This window comes from Tinamus guttatus, unplaced genomic scaffold, assembly GCF_059628265.1.
Source record: "Tinamus guttatus ecotype Peru unplaced genomic scaffold, ASM5962826v1 Tinamus_guttatus_pri_ptg000070l, whole genome shotgun sequence".
Lineage (NCBI taxonomy): Eukaryota > Metazoa > Chordata > Aves > Tinamiformes > Tinamidae > Tinamus > Tinamus guttatus.
The window spans coordinates 1,703,382-1,728,162 of record NW_028288604.1 but is presented as its reverse complement, the minus strand read 5'-3'; the positions used below and the strand labels follow the sequence as shown (position 1 = coordinate 1,728,162).

General features: G+C 43.3%; 2 protein-coding genes across 5 annotated transcripts in view; one reads left to right on the top strand and one right to left on the bottom strand.

The window, feature by feature from the left end:
• LOC104571213 (gamma-aminobutyric acid type A receptor subunit rho1) overlaps positions 1 to 6,004 on the top strand; it is a 30,651-nt gene extending 24,647 nt beyond the window's left edge. For all 3 annotated transcript variants that reach the window (XM_010218296.2, XM_010218294.2, XM_088519765.1), the window contains 5 exons: positions 1,373 to 1,455; positions 2,613 to 2,753; positions 3,484 to 3,636; positions 4,791 to 4,987; positions 5,717 to 6,004. In XM_010218296.2, the coding sequence (XP_010216598.2) occupies positions 1,373 to 1,455; positions 2,613 to 2,753; positions 3,484 to 3,636; positions 4,791 to 4,987; positions 5,717 to 6,004 (862 nt within the window). The remainder of the gene's footprint in view (positions 1 to 1,372; positions 1,456 to 2,612; positions 2,754 to 3,483; positions 3,637 to 4,790; positions 4,988 to 5,716) is intronic.
• A 6,202-nt stretch (positions 6,005 to 12,206) lies between these two features.
• Positions 12,207 to 24,118, bottom strand: PM20D2 (peptidase M20 domain containing 2). Of its 2 annotated transcripts, XR_015913096.1 has the most exons (8): positions 23,662 to 24,118; positions 23,434 to 23,582; positions 20,937 to 21,079; positions 18,899 to 19,053; positions 17,707 to 17,842; positions 15,820 to 15,955; positions 13,279 to 13,386; positions 12,311 to 12,438 (listed from the first exon to the last, which is right to left on the bottom strand). XR_015913096.1 is itself a non-coding variant. In XM_088519773.1 (7 exons), exons 1-7 carry the CDS (start codon positions 24,106 to 24,108, stop codon positions 12,233 to 12,235), a joined length of 1,344 nt encoding a protein of 447 aa, XP_088375899.1. In that variant the 5' UTR covers positions 24,109 to 24,118; the 3' UTR covers positions 12,207 to 12,232. The 2 variants fall into 2 exon arrangements, 1 of the variants encoding a protein (XP_088375899.1); XM_088519773.1 differs by lacking the exon at positions 15,820 to 15,955 and having other exon boundaries at positions 12,207 to 12,438.
• Positions 24,119 to 24,781: the final 663 nt, after the last annotated feature.

Here is a 24,781-nt window from a genome sequence, read left to right as displayed (position 1 = left end):
TTAAGCCAGAAAACAGCCTGAACATCCTTAGTCCCACAGAGTAACAAGCTTCACCATGAGGGCACAGAGCTCCCCATGCCCTGCATGCAGCTGGACGTGACATGCAGCTAGCTAGACGTAAGAGCTTTTGTGCTTTCTGTGCAATATCTATTTCATGCAAAATGCGTGAATGGTCCTTGAAGGGAGTGTGGGAGCAAGTGACATCTAGTTTCGGGTTTGATGCTCACGCTGCCTTGCTTTCTCCCTTATTTTCCGCCCAGTAAAACATCTTTGAAAGGAACGTACTTCTCCATTCAGAACAACCCGGCTGGGGGAGCACTCTCCAGAGAGATGTGGTGTTGCCCCTGCTCTGAGGGGACCTGAGTGTAAATCCACATGTCCCGCAGCAAAAAGCAATTTTCCAATCCCTGAGTAGTTAAGCTGATGGAGTGGGGGCTGACAGAAGCAAGGAGGTGCTTGAGGGAAGGTCCAGGTGCCACAGATGCTCTCGCACATCCACTGAGACCTTCCCCATCGTGAGCTCCCCTGCGAAACAGCCGGGCTGGGCTCAGCGCCGTGCGGGGTGCGGGCTGGGCTGACTGTGCTGCCCTCACGGAGACACCGAGACGGCTGCGCAGCAGCGGACTCAGGCGCGCGGGCGGCCTGCGCTGCTCGCGGTGTGGAGTAGAAGCAGACTCGGGCGCACGGGCGGCCGGCACTGCTCGTGGTGTCGGGGGAGCTGCACAGGGTGAGGCCGCTGTGGGGACCCTCGTCCAGCAGTGCCGCTCGCCCCTGCCGTGAGCGTCTGAAATCCCACCGGGCCCTGGATGAACTGAACGCCTCCCCTCAATTCCTCAAGCCGCCTGAATCGAGGTTCATGCTCCCAGTGCAATACAAAGCTCTACCTGCTGTTAAAAACGAGACAGACCGGAGGAAGACCAGGGTTATTTGTTTTCTAGTGCAGAGCATTTCAGTGGTGGGTTAGGACCAACATCAGTCCCAGCTGTAGGTCCTGCCTGTGCCCTCTGGCGGCTGCCAGTGAGGTGGTTGCCAGCCTTCAGTAAGCAGGAGGTGCAGGAGAACTACAAAGGGCAAAAAGGCTTCCCTCTGCCCTTTCCCATTTTCTTTTTTTCATCTAGGAGGAGCCTTCCACCTGGTCATCTATTCTAACTCTGTTTTGCTCAGAAGAAGAGAAGGTTTTAGCTTGACTGGAATGGCTTTAGCTCAATAAAAAGTGTTTTTTTTCTTTCTTTTTTTTTTTTTCCTATGGACTGTTACTAGCCAGGTAGTTATTTAATAAAAAAGAACAATAACAGCAACAACTTTCAGTCTTACTGCTTTTCAGTCACATCAGATGCCTAGTTTTTAATGCACCATTTTTTATTACACCTAGAGTTACAGTAACAGCGATGTGCAACATGGATTTCAGCCGCTTTCCCCTGGACACACAAACATGTTCCCTGGAGATTGAGAGCTGTAAGTACAAGGGAGATGTGTGCAAGCCAAAGGGCTCACACTGGCCACCTACACCTGGCTTTAATTACAAAGTAAGCAGCAGCTAAATAAGCTGGAGGTCTAACCCAAGTGAGCAAACTTCAAAAATGAGCGCAAATTCCTGCCCTTAAATATTTTTGCTATAATTCTTTTAGACAGCGTTTGAACAATAAAATATACTTTGAACACCCTCTGCAACTAACCCTTGTTAGTGCCCCCCTCCCAGAAAGTCTCCTGGACTGCCCCACACTCCGGCCCCATGCAGGGTGCTTTGCCTGCCCGTGAGCAGTGCCCAGAAGCATCTGTTTGCCCCACCAACAGTTGTTAAATGTGTAAAACCAAAGGGCTTAATCCCTTCACATGAGGAATACCCCTGCTTGTCCAGGGTGTATAAACCACGAGGCAGCAGCAACATAATCATCTTGCCCCTTATTTTCCTTACACCTATGTGAGATAAACCAGTTTATATCCCGGTGTAGCTTTGTTGTCCAAAGTATGATTTACATATACATTTCCTAGATTTCTTACAGGTATAGTTTAAACTTTTAACTTTTTAGGGTTTTTTATCTTAAGTTTTCAATAAGTAATTATAGTCTTAATTCCATTTTAGTAAAGTCATATGCAGCTAATAACTGTTATTAAACATGTCTGAAAGTGTTAATATTACCATATTTTCACATGTATTAAAAATACAATACCTGACAGACAGAAGCTTTAGCTGAGAGTTTGTTCTCCCAGATGCCTCAAACCACGGAGAATCTGTTCCTCCTGCTACCCCAGGCAGCCTCTTTCTCCTTAGTCTCCCTTCCTTTGCTTCTGATTTTAGGTCCTTTGTTTTATATTCTGGTGCTGCAGCCTACCTGATGCACCATTACACGTGTGGAAACATGCTTAGAGGGGAAAGAAAAGGGGGGACACAAAACAGATCAGTCATCAAGACTGAGGGCTGTGGGCACCAGCTGGCCCTTCCCTTTCCAAAGCCGTGCCCAGCACTGCCAGGTCTGCCACAAGCTGGGCACGTCCAGCCTTTTCCCCGGGACCTGGCACCTAGGTTGGAATACGCGCTGCCATGCTCCGAGCTGTAGGCACAATAGCGGCCACTTCAGCGCGTTGCAACGAGGTTTGCTGTGCTCCCCTAGATGCCTACACTGAGGATGACCTCATGCTGTACTGGAAGAACGGGAACGATTCCCTAAAAACAGATGAGAGGATCTCTCTGTCCCAGTTCCTGATCCAGGAGTTCCACACCACCACAAAGCTCGCCTTCTACAGCAGCACAGGTGGGTAACGGGGCTCCTGGCAGAGCGCGGGCAGGGGAAAGCGGGAGCGCCCAGCCCTCTTGTCCCTCTTGTCCCGCAGGGAGGCCCCAGCTGTGCCGCTCAGCCCGGTCTTGGCGCTGGCAAAGGCGCCAGCTCTGCCCCGCACAGACCCAGTGTCCTGCTGCGTGCGTGGCTGCCTGCACGGCGCTGGCCCTGTGTGATACAGCTGCATCACCTGCATTTCTGTTCAGAAGGACACTCAGAAACGGGACCCGGATATTCTAAGACCTTTGCACCCTGAGCTCCTCCAAGTCTCCTAGGAGCTGACTTGCACAGGGGATTCCCAAAAGTTGAGTAGCACTTGCCTAGAAGGAAAGCTGCTTCAGACTGACTGTTTTCAATTAGTTGGGTATTTCTCTTCTGGAATGGGGAGTGCCTGATTCCAAATGCACTAAACCTCTATGGTTAGAAAATCCAGAAGGGCTTTTCCTCCTCAAGATTACACTAGGCCTCAGTGTGAGTTAAACGCCCTGGGTGCCCAGGTTATGTAATCTGCTCTGGAAGATCTTGTCCTGGGAGACAGTTAGACTACAGCAGTCAGCTCCATAAAGATTCTTTTCTGTAACTGCAACATCTGGGGTCGCTCCTTGTGTTTTCCACAAACCAAACGTGGCACTATCTCACTGATGCACCCTGCCTGAAAGGAGTTCATCTTTGGTGTGACCTCTCTGCTTTCTTCTTTTTTATACAGGGTGGTACAACCGCCTCTACATAAACTTCACCTTGCGCCGACACATCTTCTTCTTCCTGCTCCAAACCTACTTCCCTGCCACTCTCATGGTTATGCTGTCTTGGGTGTCCTTCTGGATCGACCGCCGAGCGGTACCTGCCCGAGTCCCTTTAGGTAAAAATGATCCTGTAGCAGCAGACTTAAGAGACGGTCCCGTGCAAGGCCCTGCCTATCAAGATAAAATAGGGAGCAAATGACAAGCTCTGCTTTTATTGCTTTTAACACATAGATAGCACATACAGAACTGGAGTCTCAATATCCTTCAGAAGCTTCAGAGAGCAAGAATGTGAAAATCAGTTAGCAACATTAGCAGACCTTCAGTTTATCGAATTTTTCTAAAGGAGGGCAGGTGGGGGTAACGCCATAAGTGGAACATTGTTGTTCAAGTTGTTAAATAAGACTTTACTGCAGCATGAGAGATTTAGCTTCCATTCTGAATCAGCCTTCAGACAGATGAGGCCACGTGGCATGGGATTTGCAATAGGAGTAGAACTGTGCTGTGAATGTCAATCTCCTTTTAAAGTGGATGTTTTGTCCTTAATGAAGCAGCACTTGTGTTTTTACAGCCTTTGGGCCCAAGTTTCCTTTCATTTACTGCACAGAACACATTCCAGGACTTAATTTATTGTTAGAAATATGTTCTTCGGGATTGAACATACATACGGGGTGAGCATTTACCTGTGGGGGATAGCAATGGGGCATGTCCATGTTCAGAAGCAGTATCCAGTGCCTTGAGAAACCACTGGACAGTAGCACAAACGCCTGGGCTGAGGCTCAACAAGAGACGTAGGCACTGCCTTCAGGAGCAGTTAGGCACTTAGATGTTGTTGTGAGTTCAGGCCTTTATGCACATACACCTCATTTCAACTTTTGAGTGGATTATTAATGTGAAATAATTAATCCATGTAATGAGGACCTCAGATAGCCTCCCCCAGGGACAGTCTGACACTGAACTATAAAGACTCCTGTCCTTGTTGGTGTGTTTGTTACACTCGCCTATGGGACAAACCAGGACAGGATTTCTCCCTCGGCCCAGCTAGCTCCTCTAACAGGAGAGGCACTTCGGGGTTGTGTCCTTAGGGGAAGCCGTGCTGCAGCTGGGGGATCGCTGGCACACGGGGTGCATGGGATCCTCTGCTGGGAGCAGCCTGCGGGCGCCGAGGGGAGGCAGCTCCTCCGCCAGCTCCCGCCTTGGCGCTCGGCCTCGCCAGGCAGAGGTGCCTCACGGGAACCTGCCTCACGGGCTCTCTCTCGCGGTGCGTTCCCAGGGATAACCACCGTGCTGACCATGTCCACCATCATCACGGGAGTGAACGCCTCCATGCCCCGCGTCTCCTACATCAAAGCCGTGGACATTTACCTGTGGGTCAGCTTCGTGTTTGTCTTCCTGTCCGTGCTGGAATATGCGGCTGTGAATTACCTGACTACCGTGCAGGAACGGAAGGAGAGGAAGCTCCGGGACAAGGTGAGGGTTTCAGTCTCCCATGATGGTTGTTGCCACTGGGAAAAAGTGTACCAAATGTCTGGGAACTACCTAAAGTTTGCAGCCACAGTATTTTGCTGTCTGGTGCTCCGGGGAAATGCAGTGCCTGCCACAAGACGCCATCAGTAGCTCTTGCTGGTTATGAAGATGAGCTGCCTGATACACGAGCTCACTGGTGTTTCTTCACTGAGTGAGCAGCTGCCTCCCCACATATACAGCCCTCCACTGCCTGTATAGATGGAATAGGTTTTAGTATTTTACCTGTAAATATTTTGTTATTTCGACGATACAAATGCAAACCTGTGATTTGCACCAGATGGATAGTGCATATTGTCAGATAATAAGGCAGATTTCTCTCAGTTTTCCCCAGGCAGTACCTAGAATTATATATAAGGGCCCAGAGTTCCCCCTTTTTGTCCCTTAGGTAAATTATATACAGAAAATTATAACCACCCCAACTCTCTGCCTCAGCTCTGTGAGCTGTGCAAGCTGAATGCATCCCATCTTGAAGCTTCCCTGTGCCCTTTTTCTGGCTTTCTCAGCTTCAAGGTCCTGGCCCAACCTTTATTTACATCCTGAAATCTGTCCTTTATCGAAATGAACTTTTTTTTCACTCTAACCAGGGACACACTAGAGCACAGCTGCTCTTTGCACAAATCTATATGTGAATGTTTGTATGTCTATGGACGTAACTCACGGCTGTGTCCGCAGCTCCCGTGCGCGTGCAGCCTCCCGCAGCCGCGGCCCATGATGATGGACGGCAGCTACAACGACGGCGACGTGGGCGAGCTGGGGCACTACGTCTCCGAGAACGGCGACAAGCAGGACAGGATGATGGTGCAGCTGGCGCTGGGCTCGGAAAGGGGCTCCGGGAGGAGGAAAAACCAGCGCTACGTCAGCATGCGCATCGACACCCACGCCATTGACAAATACTCCAGGATAATATTCCCCGGGGCTTACATCCTATTTAATTTGATATACTGGTCCATTTTTTCATAAACGTGTAAATTCTGTGTTCACAGAGCACTGTGTCATTATATATGAAAAGTGCAGTCTAACGGTCGAACAGAAATGGGAAATGTTTTAATTTGAAGAAAAAGGGATTGCTTTCAGACTTTCTTTTTTTACTATATATCTCTCATCTGTGGCATAAATATCTCTGTGCAAGTTTCACATTTGAGCTAAATATAGGATATACAGTCTAACATTTTCTACTTAAAGCTGTGCTATGTTCCTTCGGGTGCCTCACCAGCCACTGCAATCCATTTTAACGAGTGACAGTAATTGCCAGTTGCTTAGCCGCTGCGCGCCCTGCATTTTGTGACCCCGACATCCTCACTCCCTAGGCACTTGAGTGCACGTGAGCATTTCTGGCCTCAGCACACCTAGCACCTTGGGCCCCAGGCTACACGAGCGCACGTCTCCTCGCAGGATGAAAGGGGCACCGGGAGCGCAGCCTGTCCCGCAGCGGGGGCTGCGCTGGCCCCGTTGTGCTGGCTGGAGCCGGTGCCGCCGTGCAGCACGGGAGCAATGTGCTTGAGGACTGAGCTCTGTCTTGAGCACACCCCAAAGCCAAGCAACCCTTCCAGCTGTTGTGACCATCCATGTCAAATCCCGTACAGCCTACGCTCACTGCGGAACCCACTCAGGCTGCACAAGAGTCAGGTTTTCCTCAGTGATAACCAAATTACAGGAGTTCTCCTTGGATTTGCTTATGTGGGTCAGTGGGAGTTTTGCTCTTGAGCTTTTTTGGGGGAGGGAAGAGGATTTCCTGCAGGATGTTCCACTGAAGACAAACAGCTACACAACCCTCCCACCCCTCACACACCCCCCTACTGCAGAACAGGCTGCTTCTCCCTGAGACTGTCCGGGTGTCACTGGTCAGGAACAGGGAGCTGCAGCTGGTTGCAAATTCCTGCTCCTGCCAAAGTCAGTGATAACTGCACTCCCTTCCAGGAAGAGCCTGGTCCATTTTTAGTGGAAACAGAATAGAATGATGCTCAACTGGTGACAAAACAGTTGTAAGGACTTCATATCTGAGTTGTTAAAGACACTGTGCCGAAAGCTTGGAATGAAGCAAAGCCAAACCATTTGCAGGCCCAGGGACCTCTAACCAGCTCCACTTCAATGCTGCACCCCTGCCCCAGCACCCCACTGCCCCAGGGTGGGAGCAGGGAGGCACAGTGGGAGCTGAGCGTTTACCCACCTCCCAGCTCTCCATCACATCTTCTGCAGAGCAACCAGCCAGCATGACTCTTCTGTACAGAAAAGGCAAAATCTGCAGCATAGAAGCAGCAAATGTGCATTTCAGGAGAATAAGAATCTGCTGAAGAGAGTCAAAGTTGGGTTGATCAGGGAGTCTGCCATCATACGCTCTCTGTCTATCTCCATCTGGCCAAACTACGGTGGTGGATGGCAGGATTTTAAACACCTGCACACGTTTGCACACACTTACAAAGCTCTTCCCATGCACACGAACACGGTTGTTCCCTGCAGAGCGGGTGCTGTTGAAGTGGTGTCTCCAGAAGGCAAATGGCTCCTCTCAGAAGGCATCTGCTCTGGAGCAGCTGGTCTGCAGCTCTGTACACTGCACTAGACACAATGCACAGGCATTCAGATTGCTCAAACGTTGCTGATTTTTGCTTTTAAATTCATATGTAAATAAATCTAATACAAAAACACTCAACTTTTCTTAAAACTGCCAAAATCATGGCCTGCAAAAGCGTAGCTGCACTGCGTGCTGCCCTTGCAGCCTACAATCCAAAAGTAAGGCAAGGAAATCACAAAAGTCACGATCACTGAAGATCCATCCAGCCATAAGACAATTTTACAGCTAGTTTCTATTTTGCACATATAGACACAAACCCAGCTTTGTCTCACCGAGCTTACTTCACATCATATCGTTCTCCAGTGAGTTTTTCCAAGAGATAAAAAGAAAAAAGTACTTTCTTAAATCATGAACATTTTAATCTGCTGAAGATGAGTGGCAGAAGTGATTGAAAGGCCATCCCAGAGGCTTGGTCACCCTCCCTCAGCCCGAGTGGTGATTTACTGCACACATAGCTCCAGGATTTTGGGGAGCTGGCTTGCACAGGAGCCTGTTCAGCCTGTGTTTCCCTTTTCACAACCATAAGAAAGCATGAACAGGAGTGCCAGACTTTGCAATAGGCTGCCCAGATATTAAATATGTGATTAATGTTACTTCATATGAAGCCTAATGCTCTGTGGTTTGCTGCACCAGTACTTTACATTTCCTTATAGTTAATACTACAGACAGTCTTTGACCTCTGACCAGTGTTTTAAGGGAGATTTTAAAGGTAAAAATGGCAGCTGGACTTCCAGGTTCCATTTTGAAAGCTTCTCTTCTGATATGTCTTCCTAAATGGACTCCCCAGGCTCCATGTTTGGATTTACAGTGTAAATTTTTGTGTTTTACTTTGGAAACTCTAGTGCCTTTTCAATCTTATGTATGGGTGTACATATATATGCATTCTATGACAAGAGAATATGTCACACGCAGCCCGTGTTTGCCCTCAAGGACTGTTACCGTGAACTGTGCTTACACACACAGTGTGGGGGATCACAGTCTCCCAGCGTGTGGTTTTGTATCGGGCATTAACATTCCAACTTCATTCCTGCAATAAATCTGAGCAATTTGTTTGTTTTGGCTCCTTTCTAGAAACACTCAAACCCCAATAAGCCTGCACGTGCCCTCTGCCTTTGAGAAAGGGTCTCCAGGAGGGTCTCAGTGAGCCCCAGACCTTTTTACGCAGGAACCGGTCAGGCCCAGGACTAGGAGTACCACGAGATTTGGCTTCTCTGCGCGTCTTCTTTGCTGCTCCTCCTTCCCCTTATTGCCCCTTGGCGCTGAAGTGATCCTTGAGCTGCCGCCTTCACTCACGGAGAGGCCCTCGCGTCGCACACCCCATGGGATGGGAGCCCTGCAGGGCCCAGGTAAGGAGCCTCAGGCAAATATTAAATCAATTACAAGGACGATTACACTAAGCTAAGTCCCTCCTGCGCTGTTTGTATGTCCCAATCCTCATTTTTTTGGTTTAGGGATGATATCATGACATAACTCTTGATATCATTAAGACCAAATTCCAGGAGGTTTATTGAAACTCCTATTTGGGACAGAATTTTTAAAGAGCAAAATTCAGTCAGAAGAATAAGAAGCCAGAAATAAAAACTGATGATCTTTTATTATTATTATTATTATTTTCCCCTATTGAAAGTTTATTCTCCATCATCAGATCACTAGATATTCCTTTCTCTACATGTTTCATGCCTGAGCAAGTGATTCTCCCCATACAAGACAGCTCCAATTTCCTTGCAAGCCCTGAGGAACACAGACATCCCTGGGACTTCCTTCTCCTGCACATGCTCCTATGGCAACCTGGCGTTTGATGGAGGGCTGGGAACAAGCAGTGAGGAATGAAACACCATAACGCTTAATTTAACATACCAAGTATATTTTATTTATCATATCAAGTACTTACCACACCAAGTATGCCTCAGAGCACGTGGCCCTCCTCATGTCCTCCTAACTGTGTCCACGTGAAGCGGAAAACCTCAAGGAGCTGAATAACAACCTTGCTGGAACATGTGTTATTCCAGCCCTCTGGAAAGATGCTAGAAGGAGTAGGTATTTTCTGGGACAGCAGTCCAGCTACAGAGGTAGTCCATTTCTAATAAACCATCCACCTGGAAAGCTGGGTGATGCAAGGCTTTCAACTTAGTATTTCATGGGAAAACCGCAACATTGGCGTTCCTGGATAACGCGATGCAGAAAGCCCAATTGCTCCCATTTCCTCCTGAGAGGATGTCGGCTTCTCACAAACCACAGGCTTTAACTCAAACTCTAAATTTATCAAGTTATGCAAAGCATTTCAGCAGTGACTGCTTTATCATTCAAATACAAAAGATGCAAGTTTTCCTGCCCACTACCATTTATTTGGTGTAGAAAACTTACAACTTCTGGATAAAAACAATTCATAAAAATCCTTTCATAGTTCATTTCTCAATCTATAACTGTTATAGAGCTAATAAATTCACCACTATAGCCACTTCCTAATAAGAATTTATGTCTCTCAAGAGATCTTTTATTTATAGATACTGCCAGAGTTTGGTAAAAAGGAGTGTTTTTTGACATTAAAAGTTAACTTGTGAATCTAGGGCAAACATTCATGTCTCAGGACTACTGTGTAGAGCTCTGCAGAAACTACAGCTTAAAGAAATGCTGTCAGTGTTTCAGTGTAGAGAAGGAACCTGTGCCATGCAAAGTAAGCTCTGAAACTGCTCATAGAATTCCTTCCTTATTTTTATCTCTTATTTCTGAGGCATGAATCCCTCAGCAAAATGATTTTAAAGGGAATTTCACCTTCCACCTTGCCTCCTAGACCTAAAGCCGTAGCTTTAGCCGTAGCTACAATTCTATGAATTCTAATGTGTTTTAAGAGTTACAACAGCCTTAAGATAAATGTTTTGCTTGAAAAGCATCACACTCCTGCAAAACACCAGCCTGCCTAGCAGAGAGCACCAGCCAGTACTCAAAGTGGAATGTAGATATTGGGTGTGGATATACAAATAAATATGTTTAATATTAGCCTGAAATTAACTTGTCAGTTACATCAAATTAATAAAGTGATAACGTTGCTGTTGTAGGGAAATTAAAAGTGTGCAGTATTTGAGTAAGACTTTTCTTTTTTCCATTTCCCATGTATAGGGTGTAGGCATTTTTCCATTCTTTTTTCCACCTACCTTCAACACACTCAGTTTACACCATGGAAAAGCCACAGTGTAAGAGCCTGAGGTTACCTTTAACATTAATACTTTAGGAAGTTACACCCACTACTGCGGAGGCCCCGTTGTAACATGAAATGCAGGGATCTCTGGTGAGCAATGCAGTGAAGTGCCTCCAACACCAAGGAGTACGCTGCAGGCTAGCACAGAAAGGGATATAAATTAATCCTAAAATTCGCCATTATTTTTACAATCCATTAAAACCAATGCTTTAACAGAACATAACCACTCATTTTGGAAGTTTATCATATTGCAACTTACTTGCTGGCTAGAGAAAGAGGGCAAGTCTTCAGCAGAAGTACCTGTTCTTTTTTAATTCTTGAACAAAACCTCTCAAAATTAATCAAAGGACAAGAAAATTGAGTAAAAGCTACATTGCTTTATTGATATCAGCTCATCTTTAGCAGCACTTCAAACACTTTCATTTCAATTCCCACAATGATTACAGCAAAATTAAGATGTGCTTTTATTGCAGAGATGTTTAATTGAATGATCAGATCATTTAACTTAATTATGCAGCCAACAGTTGGGCTGAAGAGAACGGAGAAGACTGTAATGCCCTCTAAGAATGAAGTTCTAAAGCCTTCTAAGAAGAAGTTGAACAGTTCATACAGGAGGAAACAGTAAAAATTTCTGAATAACAAACTACAGCCAAGATCTAGCAAGGTAGGGCTTAAATTAATCACCAAGTGCTTTAGACAAAGTTTAACAACGATCAGTAAAAATGATCTAATCTAACATCTCAGTTGGACTCAGCACCCAACTTATCCACAGCTCAGAGCCCAACCACCACCTGACTGTGGATTCAAGCATCCATCGAATAATTCACTGGGAGTGAAGGTCAGTGCATTTCAGGACAGTCCAACCCCAACAGAATCTGCTTCCATACAAACAGTCCCCCCTAATCCACAGCTGCTGTCGAAGCCAGGCCTGCCTCCCAGCACATCCTCCTCTTGGATGGAGCAGCTCGGGTTTCCAGCGCACCCACACCTGCCACAAGGAGCCTGGCTGCTGGTGCTCCCCTCTGCCTGCTTCCAGGGAAGGCAACCAGCCTGGTGGAAATGCTTGGTAGGTCAGGTTTGGCCTATGGTCAATGAAGGAATAATGCTTATTTAGTAGAAACATGTCCACATAAAATCTGTATTGTCCATATAAAGGATATTTCTATAGCAGTGCAGAGAACAATCACTGTCACAAGAGAGCCAAACTATCAACTATTCAACCTTGTAACTGAAAAATGATCTCCAAAATTATCATATTTAATACAGCAAACATCACAGCTACATGAAATTAGGCATTTTTTGAATTATACTATTGGTTTTTCTACCCTTAAAGTACAAAAAAAATCTTCAACTATGTTTATCCAGACTCTTTTGGAACTCTTTCCATCAAGTCATCCCCACTAAGGTGGGGAACAGACCGAGTTTAACGTGATGCACACGCAGCTCCTATGCCAAGACCAGATTCTTTGCCTGGTTCTGCTGAGTTTAGTTGCTCCTCCTCTCTTAGTTTCATCTGTCTAAAGTCTTGTCTAACTTCTTCTAGCAGATCTGGCTTGAAAATTACATCCAGTGCTGTCATTGCCAGTGCTTTTGCAGTTCGCAATGCATAGAACTGTGCCTTCTGTGACCCTGTAGAAAAATAAAGAGAAATTTCAGGTTAAATATTACACTGCTTGCTATAGAACCACTAAGTTTTTGCAAAAAGTATATTTTGCTTATGAAATAAGATCATGGGAGTATAAATTGCAAGAACATTTAAAACAATTTTGTTTGCCTGAATGAAGTAGGCCTATTTTCCAAAGCCCCCCAAAATTTCCCATGCAAGTATTTAACTTCCTCCTACTACTTTAAACAAGACAGCAGGAAAAGGAAAGTGTTCACATTTCTATTTTTTGGAAGTGAAGAGTTCTAAGCTATGTTTATGTTAAGTTTCCAGAGCACTGTGCTTTTAGAGGAGATTTTTTTTACTTTTATCTCAGTTTTAATAGGCTCACATCTAGAAATCCTTCTGTGAATATGCTAGTAGAGCTAAGCTTTGTCATTTCTTCTTACTAGATAGCATATTGAAAACTCCTCAGGCTTTTAGAGAATGTTCCATCACCACGAGCAGTAAGTTTTCTCATATGCAAATACAAGCCCAGATATTCTAGACACTGGCAGCTTGTTTTTTTCTGCAACCCTGCAATTAACTAAGTTACTTCTTTTGGGGTCAGAATGCAGCTCAGATCCTTTCATGCTTGAAGAAGTTGACTCCACTGCTGCACAGGAAATATAGCCATGTTCAAGTCTAGTACTCATGCTTTTACTACAGCTTTACTCTTCAGTAATCTTGAATACCACAGAAGCATGAGAAAGCTTTAATCTCCTGCAATTCGAAATATTTATAATATCTAGATCTGCTGTAGTTGAGCCACTACAACATTGAAGATTTCTCCACTTGAACTCCTAGCCCTTTCCACTGTAGCTCACCTGCTGCTTCCGTGTACTGCTCAGTATGATTCAATGCGTCCGAGCCAATATAAAAATAAGGATGAAGTCCAGGAACTACATATGTTACATTCCCAAAGTCAGTAGAACCTAGGGCAAGAATGGGGCAAGTTTCTCAATTAATACATGTTAAAAAGTTCTAAACGCTGTAAGAAAATGTATGATACACACTTTATCTCCAGTCTATCTAAAACAGATTATCCTTTGTCTCAAATGCTTTCAGCATTTCTAAGTAGTCTCTATCCATACAAATACTCCTGCCACTGAGGTGAGTTTTCCCTGATTAGATATCCCCGAATTTTGTTCTCTACTGCACTTTTAATCAATACCCATTTACTGTTAAATTTTTCATGAAGTGTTTCCTGACAGTAAATTGCTAATTCAAAAAGATGGAAGCTCCAGACCTTAGAGATTCAGGCTGCACATTTATTTCAAACCCAGCAACAGCTACCAAGAGACAATCTCCAACATGATGCTTTGCAGGCCCAAGTTACTACTTTTCAACAGTGTGCAAGCGTTCCGGAGGGTTGGGAGGGGGACTCTGAGGTATGAATATTCTAAAATACCATCTTCAAGCAAAAATAGATCGACAACTATTGAGGACAACTATTATCTATACTTTCTGATTATTCCGTTACAGAAACCCTTAACAGTTCAAGCACTTGTGAAAAGCAGTATCAGAAATGAACTCAAGATATGTTAGGAATGGTTTGCAGAGAACTCTTGATAGCGATACCGCAAATCTAAATGACATTTTTGTTTTAATACATAATTAGCATTGCCAATACGTTAGCTAGTGACAGTATGCATCTTGAAGGCTCATTATTCACTTAAAGATACCATGTAGAAGCAGTAGATTCCCCCATCCAAGTCATCCAAGAAGCTGCAACTACTTCCAGCGTTCCTTTTTCTACTCAATCAAGCAGTCCACGCAGTAACTAAACACAGTGTCAAGTTCTCCTCTATTTATAACAATTATATTAGAAACTTGAGAAATCAACACATGGTTATTACAAAATTCTGGCATGAGAGGATGCACAAAATCACCCTGTTCAATGGTGGAGGGGAAAGGAATGATCAGTTAAAAGACGTCCTTTTTATTTATTTATTTATTTTTTTTTTAAGTTCATCAAGAGATGCAAGAGATTTTCCTTTAGAACTAGCAGATGAAAGGGCTCTTTCCAAAGATTTAAAAATTATTTCTAGCCCCTAAGTAGACTTATCACAGTAACTTTATTGGAGAGAGGGTATTACTTTTTACATGGAGAGATGATTAAATGCAAATCCACAAAACCTGCACATTGTGATCAGAGATGTCAAGACTCTAGCTTGCTATTTGTTCTGCATATATACAAATAGAAGCCAAAAAAATTGTTCAAACGATGACCTTTACATTCAAATATCATACAGACTTTAATAAAGAACCTAGAAGGAATGGGGCAACTGTCAGCACGGCAGTTTGTTATTTTAGTTTTCAATAGTCTATGCTGTTGATATATTCATTGATCCGTCTAGAAAAACAAAATGGAAGCCTAGGAGTTCTCCTTACTCCAAACTACACCAAGAGTTCCAGACTTGCTTTAATAACCTCCAAAACATATAGCTGCTGGAAAGACTTCAGTATTTTTTTCCCTGATTTCACTCAGCAAATGAAGCATTAGAAATTTCCAGTGCATCTCACAACCACGTAGTTCCACTTGAATCAGGGTTCATATCCACACCTCTACCAACTTACAAATTATTTTTGCTAAATGTGAAGTATCTAACTGGTCATTTTCCAGTAAAATTTAGCGCTTACCAATTGAAAATACAAACAGCTTTTGATAAAAGTGTGATGCTCACATTTTCACTTATGAGAAAACTGTTAAGCTCTTCGCCATAACCTCCAACACATTTAAAACATCAGCTGCTCCACAGTCCCCCTACAAACAGCTGGAGCTATACACGTGCTGGAGGTGGATGGATCAGAGTGGCAGTTATCAGCACAACACCCACACTGTGCACTGCCTTCAACAGAAGGGTATGAGGAGCTGCAGCCTCTCAGAGGAATGCCCTGTAGCCGATACTGCAACCTGGTCAACTCAGGAATCACATAATTGCCACAAACATAAAAGGAGGAAAAAAAGCAAAGATTTCAGGAAGCCTTTTTAGAGAGTCCTAAGCTTCGGTATTTTCAGAACATAATGACTCCCTCTTAACATCATGTATAACAATCTTGTGCACAAGAAGCTAATGAATGTTAACAATATCAAAATAAGTTATCACGAGTGTGGGGGCCTAGAATGTGCACTACTAATCATTTGCATGGGCAGGATACTGTACTCCTATAGAGTTACTCCTGTAGGGTAGAACTACCCTAATAACACAGAGAAATAGGTCATGGCACCTGGTCAAAGCCAACTCAAATTCACACTCTTTTACAGCACTCAGGCTGTTTGCCAGCAAGTGGAGCCTTCCACATGGCAATGTAATTTGATGAACTAAAGGAATTCTTCAAAAACACTTAGCTGCCTAGAGTGATACCTGTAAGCAGACCGATACTAATACCCATGTAGAGGTGGCAGCGAGTATGCTCATCTGTTAACGACTTTTCTGCTGCACAGACATGGAGAAGCAACTGAGCTATCTTCCTTCCCTTTCAACAGAAGAAAGGGACATCCTAAAAGAAAACATTGAAAACCATATGAAAACTGAACAGAAATAGAGGTCTTGAAAAAGATGAGATAAAACACTCAAGCCCCCCAGAAAGGGTAGCATACGAAATTCAGATGAGCTGTGTTGGGGGAAGAAAATTCAATACAGTCTAATTGCAGTATGAGAAAAAGCTCAATTTGACAAGCAATTAAGAGCAGACATATGGGGAATTTCAATTTAAACAAGTTAACACTTAGCACTTGCTGCTTTCTGTAACTTGCATCTGAAAGCACTACTGTATTACAATTAGGTTTGTACCAAGTTCACCCAAAAGGCCTCTGAAACTGCCAGATCACCAGTATTCATGGTCTTCAAAACACTTAACTGGTTTGTGAGGAAAGCAACTAGTACAGCTCCAGAAATTTCACTACAATTAGCATTCTAGAGACAGGAAAACCAGTTACTTTAGCTCCTTTTTAAGGCCAAATGAACAAAGCAGTGAATCTTGTTTATAGCACATTGAAAGACCAATAAAGAAATCTATCTTTAGTTATAATTATCTGCTTCTAAACCTAAGACAACCTGCAAATTAGAAAAAATATGCTAGTGCTGCCTTAATTTAGAAGAGTAATCAAAAGAAATAAGCAACCAGAATACAGTTATATGTGCTGTCTCCCCCACCCCAAACACAACTGGAAGTTTGAAAAATTGCACCCCTGTCAAATGCCTTAGACACCAACTGTTTAAAGATAAACTATATTTTCTGAAATGAGAAGGTTAGTGTTGCAATCCAACCATTTACAATCAAAATTTTTAAAAATATTTTTGAAAAATGTTTTTGAAAAAATCTTTAAGCAAAAAGAAGCACCTTTAACAGGAGAGTAGTAAAAATGGTTTGATATGATCAGTAGTGAAGGCCATGAGCATCTTCAGGCATTCATGTTTTTGAGTAAGAATGCTGAAGTAGCATTCTCATAGTTAAAATAACAGTTAAAAACAACAACAACAACAAAAACACTTTAAGAGACTTCCTGTAGGAAGATTCTAAAAAATTGCTAGTGGTAACTAGTAACATCAAAACATGCAAAAATTCACATTGCTACCATAGCCCTAGGAGATCAAGAAAGTTTAATAGCTTGAGACATTTTGGATCAGTCTGGACCCAGAAACAAGCACCTAGTTGAATGGAATACTTTGGAAAATGAATCTATTGAATTCGTGAACTAAAGATAGAGGCACAGAATTACCTGATAACAGAAAGCAGGGTGGTGTTGTTTTTAATCAGGGTTACTAAGATGTTTAAAGCAGCTTACACAAACTTCCTTCAAATTATCAGTTAATTGCTAGTTGATTTGTTTAGCAGTAGGCTTGTACGAAATTATTAAATAATGTTCCTAAAAACTAAATTTTGTCTCCATTCCTATGAATAATATAGTGATTCTGTATTTCAAAGCAATTATGAGCCTCAGTTCATTCCACATACTAATGTTCTCAGTAAGACAGCTTTTCCTTACAACTCCTCACAACCAAAACACTTCTTACATGAAATATTCAGTGATTATTACTGTTCCTATTTGTCATGGAAACTTCTCAGCTTCCAAAGAAAATACAAATACACAGGCTAGAGGTAAGATCCTTTTGAGGTTTCAATTTTCTAATTTGATTTTATTCTTCTGACCAACATATACTTAGCCTACATCTAGCCCATTATTTTATACACTTGGGATTTGATCAATCCAAAATTGTCATAACAACAAAGTGCCAGATGTGAGTTACCTGACAAACCATTCAAAATCAAGTCATCTGAAATAAATTCTATTCCAAGCTTCTTTCCATTTTCCTTGTAAACTTTCTCCAGACTCTTATTTGGAAGCACATTGTAGTAATCATGCTCACTACCCTTTATTTCCACCTAAGAAAGTTTAAAAAAAAAAAAAAAGTTAGACATTACTCCTCAACTTAAACCAGTTTAACCTAAACTGTGCTTTTAAGTACCTGACCACATTTTTAACTCCTATCAAAGCAGACCAAAGTGTTCCAAAGTGCTACATCTCCTTCCAAACATTTTAATAAACTCTCTTCATTTAGCCAAATACTATCCTTGATCCACATCCAGCTGAAGATTTTCATCAAGCTTCCATAAGATTGTCAAATTAAGCATGAATTTTGAGCATACTATCATTAACTAAAAATAGTGGGCAACATTGTATCAAATTCTATTTTACTATTTTTAGGTTAAGAACAATCCCAATAATTACAGCTCCATCAATGTTTACAGAATGGCTTCACACAGGAAAAATGATTGAAAATAAATGCAAAGAAGTATTGGTGTCAAGTTTCAAGAGACCTTAGCTTCTATTTAGATTTTTCAAAGCTTTTTATAGAGGGAGTGGAGACCACAGTAGGTAACCAGCTTGATTCTGTAAGTAGGCCTTAAAATTCCCTAGTTCACATTCATATCTAGCACAGACATTTTTTTTCTGGTGACAGACTTTTGACAAAAGGATGTTTTCAGAGATAGCCAAGGCACTAGTCTGTAACTACAGAGCAAGCAGAACCACTGATCTTAGCAATACATTGTAAGGTAATCACATAGCTTGGATCAGGTACAGGAATCACTGTTTACTAAAATTAAAAATAAGTGGGAAGAATGCTAAGTGAAATCAGCCATTAATGGTCGATTGCTAAATCTATCCTCAACTACTGAGGAGACTATGGACCAAATCCTCCTAGGGTCCACATCCAGGCACATGAACTGGTCTCCTCCAATGCAATATAGATTAGGTGATTCTGTGGCATTCTATTTATAAACCCAAGCTTGTTTTCAGGACACAAAGCAACAGAAGAGCAAATAGTGTCATATACATTTAGATTAACTTCAGCTAAGCACCACGCAGACGAATGCTGTAAATCTCAGTTCTGTATTCTGGCTGACCTCACCTCCAGCATACCAGAAAGACATTCTTACTTTGCATCCTGTGGCCACTGCTGCAGCTTTGAAGCAGTTTTCAACTTTCTCTGTCAGAAGAGAAAGATCTTTCACTGAAGGGGCACGCAAGTAAAACTCCATTTCAGTGTAAGAAGGAATGATGTTAGGTTTCACACCACCATTTTTTATTATGCCTGTAGGAAGGGAAAGGTCATGTTATTAATGTTGCATACAATTGCTTGACCCTCAGGCCTGTCATGAATCTCTTCAGAACCAATCAGTAACAAAAATAACAAAACATACACTGGTCATGAAATACAAAGAATGACAAAAATATATTATGTAGACAACATTTTTCTACAGCATGTCAGATTAGTAAATGAGATGTGTAAAGGCTATCCAGTGTGATTTTCGCACATTCATCTGATCAGATGTCTGTTATTAACCTAAAGACAAATCAAAATAGTACTTAATTAATCTCCTAGAATATAATTTATCAGAGCTGTTTAACAATCACTGTCACCGAGAAACAGGAAAAAAAAAACTGTTATAAAAGCTATTTTGGATTCCAGCCTCTTAAGATTTCCTCCACAAGGACATATTTCCAACTTATTTTACCAGCTCAGAATGAGTTTTATAGACTCTTCTTGCAATGCTAAAATTCTTCACTTACGGAAATGTGCATGTGCTGCAGTGTATGGAAAGTTCAGTCAATTCTTTGTAAATATACTGGTGTGTGTTATGTTTTATATCCTCACATATGTAGATCTGTATAAATCTATACATGTGCACGCACACACACAATCTTATTTATGGATCAGAAGATATCTTCAATTTTAGGGCAGGCAACTGATTCAGACTATGAAACTCTCCCCAGATAAAATCTTTGATCTTGATCACAGTCAGTGAAGAAAGTGCTCAAGGAAATGATCAGTACCAATCTATGTAACAGAAGGAACAGCTGAGAGTGACAGGCATCACATAAAAAGAACCAGCAACCATTCAAATTTACATGGTACATTCCATAGCGGGTTTGCTCAAAACAAGCAGTTTAAGGAGATAACCACTTTTGCTTGTTTTTACTGCATCTGTAAACAGGGCTGGATAGATTCGAAGAGTATGCCTGCCTTTAAAGTTTCAAAGCAACTGCGACATGAAGTAGACAGCAGACCTTGCTTGAAAATAAGTGGTTTGCACAGTATTTATAGCACCTCGTTTACCCTGCTTGTAGGTGGAACATTTTTTCACAATCTGTTTCGTACAACTTTTTGAACAGATATAACGCAAGAAAAAACATCTCCCTTCCTATAGTGATTACTGTATTCAAATGTGGAGGAACAATAGGATTATCAAATACTAGACAAACTCAAAACTGTTTAATTACAGCTTACAGCAAGTGTTCCAAATAAAATGCTCACTCAGAAGTTCGGTAGGAATAGCTGAATTTCTCAATTGCAATTTAGGAAAAAAATGTGGAAGGTGGGATAAGGAAAATCTGAGATTATAGCTATTGGGCAGATTCTACTTCAACTTCTGAAACTTTGAGTAAAAACTTCTACTTCAAAATCTACTAGATTTTAAATCTTGTCATCATAGGGTTTTCATACCTCAGGAAATATCGAAGTCACTCTAGTCAACACAGCTTTACAAATGTCTCTCCTACAAAAATAACACTTTGTTTTTAGAAGCATTTAGTCTTACACCTTTGCAAAAACACAAAAATTAATAAATAAGGGTTTCAAGGCTTTGTACCAAAATAAACGTGGTCTTATGTTTTTTCTTCGTTGTAAACTGCAGCTTCAGATGCACAACTTACAATTTGTCTACCCTCTACTTAAGCACCAGTGTCCTCTTGAATCTGACCCTTAAGTCTATTTTCACCAGTTAATTCCGGACACTGATATGATTTTAAAAGTTAGAGAAAAATACTTAAATAAAACATCGCTATTTCATATTTGAATAAACTATACTAATTTAGTCTAATAAAGTAGTATTTTAAATTGTGAGGTTTTGTAAGTTAGTATTTGAACAGCCTAAAGAATTACTCGATGGACATGAGATTTAATGAAGCTCTCACCATGAACTCTCCAGGTTGGTTTCATTTGCTGTCTTAAAACAGACAGATTGTTGTATGCCAGAACAGCAGCATCTAATGCATTAAGTCCTTCCCAAGGATAAGCAGCAGCATGAGAAGCTTTTCCATAGTATTTCACAGTCACACTAGGAAATAAAAAGCATTGTTTTATTTTTTTTTCATTCGGTGAAAAAAAATTGAAAAGTCTATAAAAGTTTCTTTGGTTCACACAGTTCACTTGTGTTCAGCCTGGCAGAACACAAAGAAACAATGTAGCTGGCATTGCACTATTGCAAAGTTAAACTATCTCTGAATGCAGAACTTTTATTTAAAAGGCACTGTATATAAGACAGCAAAAGCACATGCCTGTATTTAAATATATAACTCATGTCTAAATATCAAATGTCAAGTTTTAGAACAGCTGTAAAGATATAGCCCAGTATAAAATATAAATCACTATGCCATGGCAAGAACATCCTTCCCCTGAACATCTCAAAAAGGCTGGTAGAAGGGCTTGCAAAAATGAAGAAACCTACTCCAACAGTTACTTTCAATCTTTGTAAAAATCACATAATACTCCTCAAGCATTATATTTGACGTGAATTGCTTGGCTTTATCTTATGGGGCCATTTACCTTAGCCTTACAAAATAATGTATTTAATACTTCAAATTACAGTAAAATTGCTTTCAAGAGGCAATAAATATTGACAGCTATATTATCTACACAAATGTCTCTACTAGAGATTTTAACTAAAATTTCTGCTTGGACTCAACACCCAGTAAAGCAAATAGTGATACAGCTTTTCCAAAAGATATATGCTTCTTATTTATATATATATATGCCTATAGCCTTTGGTGAACAATGCAATCCTAAAAAACCCTTTAAGAATATGAGCACAAGATCTCCTCTGAAGGGAGGTTTTCAAATCTTTCTGTATCAGTCTCAAAAGGCTATATTAAGCGGCAAGAATGGACAGAAAGACAAAGCTCTCAAAGAAAGCTACATCTGGAGGATTAAATAGTCTTTAACAGACAGCAACCAAAAGACAAGATGAGCTAAGCCTCACAAAGCAATTACAGATAGGATTCTTCAGGAACACAAAGGAGGAGTATAACACAGGGCTGGCTATTCAAGGCTACTGACCTTGCTCATTTCTACCCTAAAACTACACAGTCAAGGAACAGCACTGAATGAGAAGGCAAAGGCAAAATGGCTAATAAAAGGTTTGAAAAGTAGTACAACCTAATGAAAGCAGTAGATGGAGCATTCAAGTTAGAAATTGTCAGGCACCCATTTAATTAAGTATTACAAAATGTAGTAAAAGGCAATCAAATGCAATACTTGGAAGCAAAGCTGCACTGGAGGGAGGCTACTAATGGCAGCCCTGCAGGATAAGTCCATGGGATCAAACATTAGTGACTGGGTGACATCCACTAAGGAAAACTTCTGATGACCTACAGCTGGAACACTATGAAGGTAGAACAGGTTCATAATACCAAAGAAAAGCTCGCATGACCTTGCAGGCTGGCATCACAGAAATAGAATGAAACTCATAACTGAATAAAAAAAAAGCCATGTACTTACAGACTGTGTTTCTCCTGTAAGAGTGACTGCTTGAAAAAGACTGAAGAATAGCTAGCCTCACATAAGCTAGCTATCTATAGAATCATTGAGGCACCAAATTGCTGAAAAGCAAGCAACCCTAAGATGCATATGCTGAAATTCCCGGGAAATAAGGGCAGCTGATGAGAGTGCTGACAGATTTTAAACAGCAAGTATTAAATTTACACTGATGACCCTAACAATAACCTGGTTCAGCTGACTAGTTTCAGAAGTGGGAGAGAAACAGAACCCCTTTCAAAAATGTTTAGAACATTTATACTAAGGAATACATGAATTAGTGCCCAAGAAAACAGGGAACTATGATCAGTGAGAGTGCTCCTAGTTCTAGGCTCTAAAATCTAAAGAACATGTTTTTCAAGTGAAGCTTTTTAGAGAGAAGATAAAGGCACAGAAGTATAAAGGCAACACTCAGAAATTTATCAGAAGAAGAAATGAATTCTGGGGATCCACATAGGATTAATTGTGAGCCATAAATGATCTCTAAATTTCAGGCGTGAAGAGCATCAACACTTGCATTAAAGAACTTCCTGGCATACACACTATGCTATATTATAATAAGCGATTTGGTGCTCTGCAAAATGCCTGCCCTGATATCTACTCCTCTCCACTAACGTTTTACAAATAAAACAAAAAAGATACAAGTCTAAGGAACTCCTGAAAATCAAACACACTGCACAAAAGCTGTTGCAAGCTGAACACTGTGCTTAGGAATAACTGCTCCGAGTGTCCAGAAGAGTGACCTGAGCTGACTGTAAATACCTTGTTTAAAGGGTACCTGCAAGGCCCCAGACCCTAACCCCAGCCTCTTCCAAAGCAGCTCTCCCCCTGAAAAGATGACAATGAAGCAACCCCCTCCATCCCCGCTCTCCCACTCACTCGTGCTCTGCCACGTCGGGCAGGTAGGCTGCGTTTTCTTGCGACGGGTGTGCCATAAAAACGACGTCCAGGTCATCAAACGCTCCGGCTTCTATGAGGTCTATTTTGCCCCCTCCGTCTTCTTCCGCCGGGGTGCCCAGCACCGTAATCTGCAGCACAAACGCACAGAGTCAGGGGCCGAGCCGGGGGCAGGGGCCGCGGGCGAGCCGCCGCCGGCCCGTTCCTCACCTGCACGGCCACAGGCGGCGGCTGCGGCAGGCTCTCCAGGGCGGCCTTGAGCGCCAGCGCGGCGGCGGCGCCCACCTCGGCGATGAGGTTGTGGCCGCACGCGTGGCCGATGCCGGGCAGCGCGTCGTACTCGCACAGGAAGGCGACGCGGAGCGGGCGCGGGCCGTGCGGCGCGGCCGTGCCCCACTCGGCGCGGAAGGCCGTGCCCAGCTTGTAGCGGGGCTGCACGGCCCACGCGGCGCCGGGCAGCTCGCCGCCCGAGAAGAAGCGCGTCATGGCGTCGTGCGCTTGGTGCTCCTCGTAGGCCAGCTCGGGCCGGCTCCAGATGTCGTGGCTGAGCGCGCCCAGCCGCGCCGCGTTCGCCTCCACGCTCTCGCACGCCCGCTGCTTCAGCTTCTCCAGCGCCGGCGCGTCCGGGCCGCCCTGCGGCGGCTCCTGCGGCCTCATGATGCACCTGCCAACGGCACGGGCGAACGGCGACTGTCCCCGACGGGCGAGCGTCCCCGACGAGCGACCCGCCCGCACCTGCCCAGCGACTCGTGAGCCGCGCGCTGCCGCCGCCGCCCCCTTTTATCACCTCCCCGGCGCCGCGGGGCACGCTGGGAGCTGTAGTTCTCTCCGCTGCATGGCGCATTGGCGGCGCCCGGCCGGGACTACTCATCCCAGTGTGCCCCGCGCGGAGAAGGGCGGGGAGGGAGGAGGTGGCGCCCGGCGCGGCGCCGTGGCCGTTGTGTCCGTTTATTTCTGGCGGCTTCGCTGAGGTGGTCGCGGTGTTCCGTGCAGTGCGGGGGTTGCCTTGTTTGGGCTTCGTGGGTCGCATTGGGGGAGCGCTGCTCGAGTCCTCGCTTAACCTGCGTTAAGTGTGCGCAGATACTTGTGGGTCCGGCTTCAGGGTTTTTGCCGTCGTATTGGGCTGTTGATCCAGTATGTGCCCTGCTCATGCGCCTTGGGCAGGCACCAGCCTTTCCTTTTGGCAGGTTGTACAATTTTGCGTCAAAACAGGCTCATTTTGGCACTTTTCAGCTACCATTTTGCAAGGAGATTATATCTGAGTTTCAGATTAGCCATAATTCTGCAATATCTTATTTTCTGCTTGAAAGCTAGTATCTTGTTTTCTCAT

Coding starts and splice junctions, on each gene's coding strand:
- PM20D2 (XM_088519773.1), bottom strand. CDS start 24,108: ATGAGGCCGCAGGAGCCGCCGCAGGGCGGCCCGGACGCGCCGGCGCTG. Junction 13,387..17,706: donor GATTTTGAATGGTTTGTCAG/GTAACTCACATC, acceptor TTCTTGCCCTAG/GTTCTACTGACTTTGGGAAT. Junction 12,439..13,278: donor GCAGTACACGGAAGCAGCAG/GTGAGCTACAGT, acceptor ATTTTTCTACAG/GGTCACAGAAGGCACAGTTC.